Here is a 12,238-nt window from a genome sequence, read left to right as displayed (position 1 = left end):
CATGACTTGCTAGATCTTGAAGTCAGTGATTTTAGTAAGATGCTTTATATACTACCTAACTATCTCTTAGAACTATCTCCAAAATTAAAGTAGATCTATATGGGAAAAGAATTTTTTAAAAAAGAGTATGTGTATTAACTGATCACTTTGCTGTATGCCTGAAACTAGCACAACATTTTAAATCAGTTGTGTTCCAATAAAAATTAAAAACAAAAACAAGTAGAATATATTTGATTTTAGATGTAACTTAGACTCTGGAAAGAGACCAGGATTAGTGTCTGTTTCTGTTATTTAACCCTAGGCGTGGCTCTCCAGGTCTGTTTCCTGTATCTTCAAAGTGTGAAAAATGACAGTACTTAATTCATAGGACTGCTTTGAGGAATAAATAAAAGAATACATTTAAAGTACTTAACACTGTGTCTGGAACATATTGAATACTCAGTACATGATTTTAAAGAGAAAAAAAATCCTGGCGTGCACGGGGGTCTGTGTTCTGCCTTTTCTCACCCTGAGGGTATCCAGTCTTGTCAGGTCCCCTGGACCGTGTGGCATGTTCTCACCCTGAGGGTATCCAGTCTCGTCAGGTCCCCTGGACCGTGTGGCATGAAGGGTGGCCGGTCCTCCTGCGGTGAGTGAGGGCAGCCCGTGGAGGCTGGCGCTTCCCTGAGGTAGACTCGACTGGCTCCAGATGGCCCAAAGGAGTAGTTAGCTACACGGAAATGACAAGACTGATGGGGTTTTAAGAGGATTTTCTCTCTAAGTGCTTTCATGTTTTCTTAACAGTGCCTTTGAAGATGAGACCATGAAGCTCAGGCAGCTGAAACTGGATAACCAGGTGAGCAGAGGGCTCCTCTTCTGAAAGATGTGGACAGCTTATCCTGGCCAGGAAGCCGATGGGCCTGACTGTGGCTGCAGCAAGGCCAAAGCGCTTTGAGGATATCAGCGTTAAAACTGGCCTTGGACTTATAGTCACTAAAGATTCCTTGGCATCTGTCATAAGAATTAGAAAAATGTTAACGCTGTATTTCTGTGTAGTAATATGAAACTGCTGCCCAAATACCTCTCTGCACTGTAATTTCATGTAACTGCAAGATTTTTTTTTTAATCTTAAAATGCAAATCTGAAAATGGTACTGTGCTACTTAAAAGCCTCTGTTGCCTACAGAATATTTTCTCACAGTATTGGTCCCACTTTTCAGTTATGTGTTATTATTTGCAGTGATTTGACTTACGTTCATTTTCTCCATGAAGTCTGTTGATGATGACCTTTCCATCAGAAGGTCCTGGCCTAGGGCTGGGCCCATTGTAGTCCTTCATTAAATATTGGCATGATGGAAGAGATAAATGCAATTCTGTGTTGTCACATACTGTGAGAGTCCTGATTAGTCAGCCTAGAATCTTACATCCAACATGTGTTACTTTCATAGGAGTGTTTTCTAATTCAGGAAATTCTTTAGGTCCATCCAGTCTGCCAACGTAGGATCATTAGCCATCAGTGTCTGGAGTGACAGGTGGCTAAAAATACCTCCAAGTGCTGTCTTGCTCCTTTATGTTGCTTTTGGACCTCATAATGGGACTTTTTGTTGTTCAGTCGCTCAGGCATGTCCGACTCTTTGCCACCCCATGGACTGCAGCATGCCAGCCTTCCCTGTCCTTCACCATCTCCCGGAGCTTGCTCAAACTCATGTCCATCAAGTTGGTGATGCCATCCAACCATCTCATCCTCTGTCATCCTCTTCTCCTCTTGCCTTCCTCTCTCCCAGCATCAAGGTCTTTTCCAATGAGTCAGTTCTTCGCATCAGGTGGCCAGAGTATTGGAGTTTCAGCTTCAGCATCAGTCCTTCCAATGAATTTCCAGGACTAATTTCCTTTAGGATGGACTGGTTGGATCTCCTTGCAGTCCAAGGGACTCTCAAGAGTCTTCTCCAACACCACAGTTCAAAAGCATCAGTTCTTCAGCTCTCAGCTTTCTTTATGGTTCAACTGTCACACCCATGCATGACTACTAGAAAAACCATAGCCTTGACTATAGGGACCTTTGCTGGCAAAGGAATGTCTTTGCTTTTCAATATGCTGTCTAGGTTTGTCATAACTGTTCTTCCAAGAAGCAAGCGTCTTTTAATTTCATGGTTGCAGTCACTGTTAGCAGTGATTTTGGAGCCCCCAAAAATAAAGTTTGTTGCTGTTTCTGTTGTTTCCCCTTCTGTTTGCCATGAAATGATGGGACTGGACGCCATGATCTTCATTTTTTTGTTTGTTTGTTTTTTGTTTTTTGAACGTTGAGTTTTAAGCCAGGTTTTTCACTCTTATCTTTCACTTTCGTCAAAAGACTCTTTAGTTCCTGTTCGCTTTCTGCCATAAGGGTGGTATCATCTGCATATCTGAGGTTATTGATATTTCTCCTGACAATCTTGATTCCAGCTGGTGCTTCATCCAGCTCAGCATTTCGCATGATGTACTCTGCATATAAGTTAAATATACAGCACTGATGTACTCCTTTCACAATTTGGAACCAGTCCATTGTTTCATGTCCAGTTCTAACTGTTGCTTCTTGACATGCATGCAGGTTTCTCAGGAGGCGTAAAGTGGTCTGGTATTCCTGTCTGTTTCAGAATTTTCCAGTTTGTTGTGATCCACAGTCAAAGGCTTTAGTGAAGTCAGTGAAGCAGAAGTAGATGTTTTTTTTGGAATTTTCTTACTTTTTCTATGATCCAGTCAGTTCAGTTCAGTCACTCAGTCATGTCCAACTCTGCGACCCCATGGACAGCAGCACGCCAGGCCTCCCTATCCATCACTAACTCTGGGAGTTTACCCAGACTCATGTCCATTGAGTCGGTGATGCCATCCAACCATCTCATCCTCTGTTGTCCCCTTCTCCTCCTGCCCTCAATCTTTCCCAGCATCAGGGTCTTTTCAAATGAGTCAGCTCTTCGCATCAGGTGGCCAACGCGTTGGAGTTTCAGCTTCAGTATCAGTCCTTACAGTGAACACTCAGGACTGATCTCCTTTAGGATTGACTGGTTGGACCTCCTTGCAGTTCAAGGAACTCTCAAGAGTCTTCTCCAACACCACAGTTCAAAAGCATCAATTCTTTGGTGCTCAGCTTTCTTTATAGTCCAACTCTTACATCCATACTTGACTGCTTGGAAAAACCATAGCCTTGACCAGAGTAATGTCTCTGCTTTTTAATATGCTGTCTAGGTTGGCCATAACTTTCCTTCCAAGGAGTAAGCATCTTTTAATTTCATCGCTGCAGTCACCATCTGGAGTGATTTTAGAGCAAAAAAAAAACAAAGTCAGCCACACATTTTCCCACCTATTTCCCATGAAGTGATGGGACCAGATGCCATGATCTTCGTTTTCTGAATGTTGAGCTTTAAGCCAACTTTTTCACTCTCCTCTTTCACTTTCATCAAGAGGCTCTTTAGTTCTTCTTCACTTTCTGCCATAAGGGTGGTATCATCTACATATCTAAGGTTATTGATATTTCTCCCAGCAATCTTGATTCCAGCTTATGTTTCCTCCAGCCCAGCGTTTCTCATGATGTACTCTGCATATAAGTTAAATAAGCAGGGAGACAATATACAGCCTTGACGTACTCCTTTCCCGATTTGGAACCAGTCTGTTGTTCCATGTCCAGTTCTAACTGTTGCTTCCTGACCTGCATACAGATTTCTCAAGAGGCAGGTCAAGTGGTCTGGTATTCCCATCTCTTTCAGGATTTTCCACAGTTTATTGTGACCCACACAGTCAAAGGCTTTGGCATAGTCAATAAAGCAGAAATAGATGTTTTTCTGGAACTCTCTTGCTTTTTTGATGATCCAGCAGATGTTGGCAATTTGATCTCTGGTTCCTCTGCCTTTTCTAAAACCAGCTTGAACATGTGGAAGTTCACGGTTCACGTATTGCTGAAGCCTGGCTTGGAGAATTTTGAGCATTACTTTACTAGCGTGTGAGATGAGTGCAATTGTGAGGTAGTTTGAGCATTCTTTGGCATTGCCTTTCTTTGGGATTGGAATGAAAATGACCTTTTCCAGTCCTGTGGCCACTGCTGAGTTTTCCAAATTTGCTGGCATATTGAGTGCAGCACTTTCACAGCATTATCTTTCAGGATTTGAAACAGCTCAACTGGAATTCCATCACCTCCACTAGCTTTGTTCATAGTGATGCTTTCTAAGGCCCACTTGACTTCACATTCCAGGATGTCTGGCTCTAGATGAGTGATCACACCATCGTGATTATCCGGGTCATGAAGATCTTTTTTGTACAGTTCTTCTGTGTATTCTTGCCATCTCTTCTTAATATCTTCTACTTTTGTTAGGTCCCTACCATTTTTGTCCTTTATTGAGCCCATCTTTGCATGAAATGTTCCCTTGGTATCTGTGATTTTCTTAAAGAGATCTCTAGTCTTTTCCATTCTGTTGTTTTCCTCTATTTCTTTGCAATGATCACTGAGGAAGGCTTTCTTATCTCTCCTTGCTATTCTTTGGAACTCTGCATTCAAATGGGTATATCTTTACTTTTCTCCATTGTTTTTTGCTTCTGTTCTTTTCACAGCTATTTGTAAGGTCTCCTCAGACAGCCATTTTGCTTTTTAGCATTTCTTTTTCTTAGGGATGGTTTTGTTCCCTGTCTTCTGTACAGTGTCACGAACCTCTGTCCATAGTTCATCAGGCACTCTATCTATCAGATGTAGTGCCTTAAATCTATTTCTCACTTCCACTGTATAATCATAAGGGATTTGATTTAGGTCATACCTGAATGGTCCCTACTTTCTTCAGTTTAAATCTGAATTTGGCAATAAGGAGTTCATGATCTGAGCCACAGTCAGCTCCTGGTCTGGTTTTTGCTGACTGTGTAGAGCTTCTCCATCTTTGGCTACAAAGAATATAATCAGTCTGATTTTGGTGTTGACCATCTGGTGATGTCCACATGTAGAGTCTTCTTTTGTGTTGTTGGAAGAGGGTGTTTGCTATGACCAGTGAGTTCTCTTGGGAAAACTCTATTCTCCTTTGCCCTGTTTAATTCTGTACTCCAAGGCCAAATTTGCCTGTTACTCCAGGTGTTTCTTGACTTCCTACTTTTGCATTCCAGTCCCCCATAATGAAAAGGACATCTCTTTTGGGTGTTAGTTTTAAAAGGTCTTGTAGTCTTAATAGAACCATTCAGCTTCTTCAGCGTTACTGGTCAGGGCATAGACTTGGATTACCATAATACTGAATGGTTTGCCTTGGAAATGAAGAGATCATTCTGTCGTTTTTGAGATTGCATCCAAGTACTGCATTTCAGATTCTTTTGTTGACTATGATGGCTACTCCGTTACTTCTAAGGGATTCCTGCCTGCAGTAGTAGATATAATGGTCATCTGAGTTAAATTCAGCCATTCCAGTGGATGTTGGCAATTTCATCTCTGGTTCTTCTGCCTTTTCTAAATCCAGCTTGAACATCTAGAAGTTCTAGGTTCATGTACTGTTGAAGCCTAGCTTGGAGAATTTTGAGCATTACTTTGCTAGCATGTAAGATGAGTGCAGTTGTGCAGTAGTTTGAGCATTCTTTGGCATTGCCTTTCTTTGGGATTGGAATGAAACTGACCTTTCCCAATCCTGTGGCCACTGCTGAGTTTTCCAAATTTGCTGACATATTGCGTGCAGCACTTCCACAGCATTATCTTTTAGGATACCTCAGCTGGAATTCTATCACCTCCACTAGCTTTATGTTGATGGCTCCTAAGGCCCACTTGACTTCATACTCTAGGATGTCTGGCTCTAGGTGAGTGATCACACCATCGTGGTTATCTGGGTCATTAAGATCTCTTTTGTATAGTTCTTCTGTGTAAGAGGACTTGGAAGGCAGTAAATTACTTCAAAGGTGGAACCTAGTTCACCTGTGTCCAGGGAGACGTTCTTGGGGCCGTGTGGCTTCCAGAGCCCCTCCCAGGCCCTTGGTGTCCATGGTGCCTCTGTGGGGCCTCTCACCAAGTCCACTGCCTCTCAGACCCCCACATGGGAGGTATCCAGCCTTCTCATGTGCACCCAGAATGGAGCACGAGCCAGTGGTCTTCAGGCAGCCTGTGCTTCAAGGTGGCAGCAGTCAGCTCAGTGGTATATACATGTATTTGTTCTTTTTCAAATTCTTTTCCCATTTAGATTATTACAGAATATTGAGCAGATATCCCTGTGTGGTACAGAAGGTCCTTGTTGGTTATCTATTTTAAATGTAGCAGTGTGTACATGTCCAGCCAAACTACCTAACTGTGCCTTCCCCCTGGCAACCATAAGTTCCTTCTCTAAATCTGTGCGTCTTTTTGTTTTGTAAATAAGTTCATTTGTATCTTTTTTTTTTTTTTTAGATTCTGCATATAAGCAATATCACAAGATACTTGTCTTCTCTGTCTGACTTACTTCGTTCAGCATGATAATGTCCAGGTCCATCCATGTTGCTTCAGATGGCATTATTTCTTTCTTTTCGATGGCTGAGTAATAATATACCATTTTATATATATATGTACCACATCTTTTTCTGTTCCTCTGTCCATGGACATTTAGGTTGCTTCCATGTCTTAGCTACTGTAAAGAATGCTGCAGTGAACGTTGGGGAACATGTATCCTTTCAAGGGCATTTACTCTTTGGACGTAGGCCTAGGAGTGGGATTGCTGGATCATATGGTAGTTCTGTTTTTAGTTTTTTAAGGACCTTCCATACTGTTCTCCATAGCAGCTGTAAGAGTCTACATTTCCACCAACAGTGGTGGATGGTCCCCTTTTCTTCACACCTAAAGGATAATAAGTTTTCTTTTTTTCTTCCAGTTAAAAAAGTAGGAAAATTTAGAAAACTAGGAAAAGGAAAAATAATCATCCATATTCTACTTGCTAGACAAATCACCGTTACCGTGTTCCTTCATCTTTTTCCCACTCATATGTATTTATATAAACTTGTGATTGTGATTTGATAATATGTTAATTACTATATATTTTTAATATACTTGAACTATGGTCTTAGCTTGGCTAGAAATACATTTGTATCACTTTAGATGGCTTTTTATAGGTGTTTAGTATTTATTAAATGAAGTAAATGGATCCTTACCCCCCTCTCTGTGCCTCAGTTTTTCCCACTTAAATGTAAGTTCCAGAGGCTCTGTAAGGATCTGTGAAAGACTGTATATACTGAAGTAGCCAGACCTGGTGGTCGACCCCTTGGCTGTCCCCTCTCAATCCTCCCCAGAGAGCGCTGCTGGAGAAGAAGCAGAGGAAGAAGCGCCTGGAGCCGCTCATGGTGCAGCCGAACCTGGAGGCCCGGCCGCGGCGGGCAAGGCCGAGGGGCTGCGAGGAGCACGCTCTGCTGGTGGAACCCCAGGCCCCGCACGGCGGCGTCGTCCTGCAGGGTGTGTGCTCAGGAAGCGTCCCCTACTGCTGCCGCAGGGCTCTCACAGACCTGGGGGAAGGCAGAGCCTTTTCAGGTGGGCCAGAGGGATGCTATTAGCATCGTTACCAGGTCCCTTCATAATCTTTATAATCACAGTTAGGCTTTTGAGTTGGGATAAACACAGTGGTCCAATCAGCAGAGGATACCTGAAAGTTCACAGCCATGCTGGAACAGTTGTTTTATCTGCAAAATGAATGAGTGTGGGATCTTAGTTTCCCATTGAAGTGATGAGTCTTAACCACTGGACCACCAGGGAAGCCCCCAGAACAGCCCATTTGAGGAGCTGGCAGGCTTGGTTGTTGTCTCCCAGCAGAGTGAACCATAAAGCCAGGAGCAGAGAGAGGCAACCATTCCTCCAGTAGCCGGACTCGGGGGACAGCAGCAACAGCAGCAGGGACGAGAAAGAGCAGGGTTAAACACGGCCAAAGCTAGCCCTTGGCCGCCTGCTTGGACTAGGCCTCGAGTCCAGAGGACCTGCTTTGCTTTCCGTCTCTTTTTTAAGTTTCTGAAACACAGCATCAGGTGTGTTTTATTCATACTTTAGCCTCTAGTCAGGGCAGCTTGATAAAATGAACACAGTTAATGGAGTGGCTTCCTGTGTTAACAGATGTCCTCGTGGAGGTTAAGGCTGGAGAAGTGAACCCGTTTGGTGGGTGTTCATTCGGATAACACGCACCAAAACCAGCTGGCCACAGAGCGGATAATACCGGATTCTGTTTCTTTTTGTTGGGCTCCTAGGCATTGATGGTCCTGCTGCCTTCCTAAAGCCGGATGCTCAGGATGTGGACACCAGACTTCACGTTCTCACGGTAGGCTCCTCTGCCACTGAGGACACTGAAGGGAGCGCAGATGGGGAGAGTGCACAGGACCCCGCCTCCAAGCCGGACCTGCAGGAGGTTCTCCGAAAGCACGGTGAGGGGGTCCCGGCTTTGAGGCCGTGAGCTGGTTGAGCTGGGGTGACGTCAGGTGTGGGCTGGACAAGAGTTACTCCATGCTGTGAAGAATGAAGTGGAGGAGGCAGGTGCTGTCTAGACCAAGATTCAGGAAGTGTCAGTTTGGAAGATAATGTTCCTCAAGTGGAGGAGGTTCGTTTGCTTGTCTTACAAGTTTGGGAGAAATCCTTGATCTCTGTCTTAAGGTACATGTTCACATAAACTGAGTTTTTAGTATAAAATGGCATTTGAAAACATAGTACTAACGTTGTAAGTCAACGGTACTTCTACAGAAAAGAAGAAAGCGTAGTAGAAATGAAGATACCCGTATGAGAGTGAGGTCCCAAGAGTTCTGTGCCTTTTTGCTACCCACCGCCAAAAGTTAACATTTTAGGGAAGAAAAAAGAAAGAAGTGTCCATCACAAACCAACAAATGTTTTAAATGGTAGTTTTATTGAGATATAATTCACATAACACACAGTTCACCCACTTAAAGCCAACAGTTGATTGGCCCTTTAGTGTCTCACTCAGAAGCCTGCAGCCATCAGCGCTCTCTGTTTTGTAACGTTGTCTGACCCCACAGGACTTCATGCCTGTTAGCTGTCCCCCTTCATTTCCTGCATTCTCAGCGCCCCATCCGTAGGCAGCCACCAGTCTCCCTCTCTCTGTGGACCTGCTGATTCTGGGATGTCATGTCAGCAGTCACAGGCCGTGTGGCCCTCTGTGCCTGGCTGTCACTCAGCGTCAGGTTTTCAGAGTTCACCCACGTTCTGGCCTGTCGGTGCTTCATTCCTGTCTATAGCAAGTGACGCTCCATTGTACAGATAAGCCATCTTTTGTTCTTCTTGTCATCAGCTGATGGACAGTTGCGCTGGTTCCACTCTGGCTGTTAGGAATAGCGCTGCTGTAAATAGTTGTGCATACATTTTCATATGGATGTATGTTTTCCTGGCCTTAGTCTTATCCTTGGGTGTCCTTGAGAAAAACTTGATACCATTTATTTGTGAACTGTGTGAAAAGAGCTCATGGTGGTCCCTCCTCCGAGATGGGTAGGACTGCCTGTTGCTCGGTCTCCTTGCCAGTTACGATTTGGGGGCTGTGCCAGCTATTGTATGAGGGGCAGCCTCACCCCAGAGACCAAAGAGAAAGAGGGTTGGGATTCAAGCGGAGCTCTGCTTCTTTGTCTTGGGCAGAACTGCTCCTCCTGGGCCTCCCCACTGTCATCTACAGGCCTTTGTTACCTTCACAGACTGAGCCTCTGTCCCCTGTGAACTCTGCCTCCCCAGCTCCTCCTTTCCCCTCACAGCGCACGAAGAAAATCACAGGGGCTTCCGCCTTTTGTGTCTGACTTGCTTTCACTTAGCATCGTGTCTTCAAGATGCTTTCATGTTGCAGCAGGCGTCAGGATTTCATTCCTTCTTAAGGCTGAATAGCATTCCATTTGCGTATGTGCCACGGTTTGTTAATTCATCAGTTGCTGGATATTTGGGCTGTTTCCACCATCTGAAAATTGGGAAGAACACGGCTCTGCACATCGGTTGTTCACGTGCCTGTCTGTGTCTCTCTTCCTCCTTTTGGGAACATACCCAGAGGTGGGATTGGTGGACTCTGGGGCAGTTCTGTATGTCTAGTTTAGGAACCACAATGTTGCTTTCTGCCGTGGCTGCATAATTTCGCATCACCACCAGCAGTGCATGATGGTTCCAGTTTCTCCACATCCTCACCAGCACTTATTTTCTGGTTTTGGGTTTTTGTTGTTGTTTTTTAAAATTAATTATTTTACTTATTTATTTTGGCTGCTTTGGGTCTTTGTTGCTGCCCAGGCTTTTCTCTAGTTGCAGCAAGCTGGGGCTACTCTCTAGTTGTGGTTTTGGGGCTTCTCAGTGCAGAGACTTCTCTTGTTGCTGGCCACGGGCTCTAGGTGGCGGGCTTCAGTAGTTGCAGCTCCCGGGCTGTAGGCTACGGGCTTAGTAGTTGTGGCACAGGGGTTTAGCTGCCCTGCAGCATGGGGGATCTTCCTGGATCAGGGATAGAACCCGTGTCTCCTGCATTGGCAGGCGAATTCTTTACCACTAAGCCACCAGGGAAGCCTGGTTTTTTTTTTTTATAGTAGTCATCCCAGTGCTTGTCAAGTGGTATCGCATTGTGATTTTAATTTGCATTTCCCTAATGGCTAGTGATGTTGAGAATCTTCTCATGCTTATTGGCCACTTATGTATCTTCTTTGGAGAAATGTCTATTCAAGTCCTTGATCCATTTTTGAATTGGGTTTGTTTTATTGCTGTTGAGTTAAATATTCTGGATATTAATCCTTATCAGATGTATGATTTGCAGATATTTTCTCTCATAGAATGTTTTAAAGAGGCTCAAATTAGGGTGGCAGAAGTGGGCAGGGAAAACGAGGGATGGAGTAGCTGAGAATATGAAGAAAGAGTTGTCAGAATGTGCATAAAAGAGCCGTGTGTTAAGTCAGAACAGCTGGAATGTTTTAAGCAGGGGAGTTAAAGTTATATTTGGCTCAAAGATTTTCTGGCCTTTTTTAAAAACAGTTTCTCCCTTTCTGCCAGGGATCTCAGGGAGTTTGAACTTTGATGAGGAGGAGACTGATGGGGAAGAAGGAGAAGGGAACCAACTAAGGTCTCAGTCACCGTGTTCAGAGGCAGAGAGGCCCGGTTCTGCATCCAGCCAGAAGCCAGCCCCGGTGTGTAGTCCTGAACCTTTTTCCTCTGGGGCTGATTTCGCTGCTTCCTGGACACGTCTTCCTGTTTCAGTGCCATCACTGGATGAGGGCTGCTTCCAGGATTTAAGCTGGAATTATATTTAGAGCCCACGACTCTATTTCCTGTGTCTGCAGCCAGCTTTTGTAAAGCTGTATCCCATTTTCGTACTTCTCTCCTTCATTACTCCCAGTGGTCACATACTTACTTAACTTCTCAGAGTTTTTCCTTATTTTGTCAGAAGATGGAAGACATATGGGTAAATCAGTAAGTTAATTTGTCCTTTAAGTGTTTCTCAAAGAGAACATGAGGTTTCGTGACCCAGCTGCGGCTGCTCTCTCAGGGCACAGGGGCCTCCAGGACTGCATCCCCGCACTCTGACATTCAGCTGGGAGAAATGGAGGACTTGGAAGGCTTTGCATACAGTCCTGCCCCACGAGGTGTCACAGTGAAGTGCCGGATAACCCGGGACAAGAAAGGAATGGACCGGGGGCTCTTCCCCACCTACTACATGCACTTGGAAAAGGATGAGGATCGCAAGGTAGGCGAGTGGCTCTTATCTTGAGATGGAGGGAAGTGTGCTGTCGGGGCGGGGACGGTGGTGGTCTTAGCAACAGGGGTTGGGGGGCACCAGTCTCAGACCTAGTCAGCAGGAACAAGGGTGTACTTACAAGTGTCCGGGGCAGTGTTCTCACTGTCTTCAAAGAGGTCCTAGTCTAATAGTCAAAATCCACCCCCGCCCCAGAAAAAAGAGAGTTTTATCAAGGAGTCATAAAATGGAGGAGAATATTTAAATGTTGTTTTTACCTCCATCCCTCTTTTAGGGTGCAGGGGTTTCCAGCGTGCTCTTAGACTTTTATTCTTATTACATGGTAGAACATGCCAATGTGGGAAAAAGAGAGTACATTTTAGGGAATAGGAGGAATTGGAAAAACAAAAACATATCAGTGAAATGTCTTATTTTTCATCCTAGAAATTCTGATTTACCCTAAATTTGAGGCAGTTAGTATTTGCCAGTGACCAGCCTATTTTGTGTTAATACCAGGTCTAAGTGGATGATTTTAAGGTTCTAGAAATAAGATGGTGGTAGTAGGTGTCAGTGCTGTTGACACCTGCTGTTCACTGCGTGTGCGCTGCGCACCAGGCGTGTGCCCCGGCTTTGTGTGTG

The 12,238-nt window shown here is 44.5% G+C and overlaps 1 protein-coding gene across 5 annotated transcripts in view; it reads left to right on the top strand.

Annotated features, from left to right (window-relative positions):
- Positions 1–12,238, top strand: part of TULP3 (tubby like protein 3) — a 30,261-nt gene that overhangs the window by 11,362 nt on the left and 6,661 nt on the right. For 3 of the 5 annotated variants that reach the window (XM_018048629.1, XM_018048631.1, XM_018048630.1), the window contains 5 exons: positions 784–835; positions 7,221–7,455; positions 8,160–8,333; positions 10,921–11,054; positions 11,414–11,611. In XM_018048629.1, coding sequence (XP_017904118.1) covers positions 784–835; positions 7,221–7,455; positions 8,160–8,333; positions 10,921–11,054; positions 11,414–11,611 — 793 coding nt within the window. Of the gene's footprint in view, positions 1–783; positions 836–6,455; positions 6,476–7,220; positions 7,456–8,159; positions 8,334–10,920; positions 11,055–11,413; positions 11,612–12,238 lie in introns of those variants that run through there. The other 2 variants (XM_018048632.1, XM_018048633.1) reach the window with 2 other exon arrangements.

This window comes from Capra hircus, chromosome 5 (genome assembly GCF_001704415.2).
Source record: "Capra hircus breed San Clemente chromosome 5, ASM170441v1, whole genome shotgun sequence".
In the NCBI taxonomy this organism is placed as follows: Eukaryota; Metazoa; Chordata; class Mammalia; order Artiodactyla; family Bovidae; genus Capra; species Capra hircus.
This window is presented reverse-complemented; position numbering and strand designations above follow the sequence as displayed.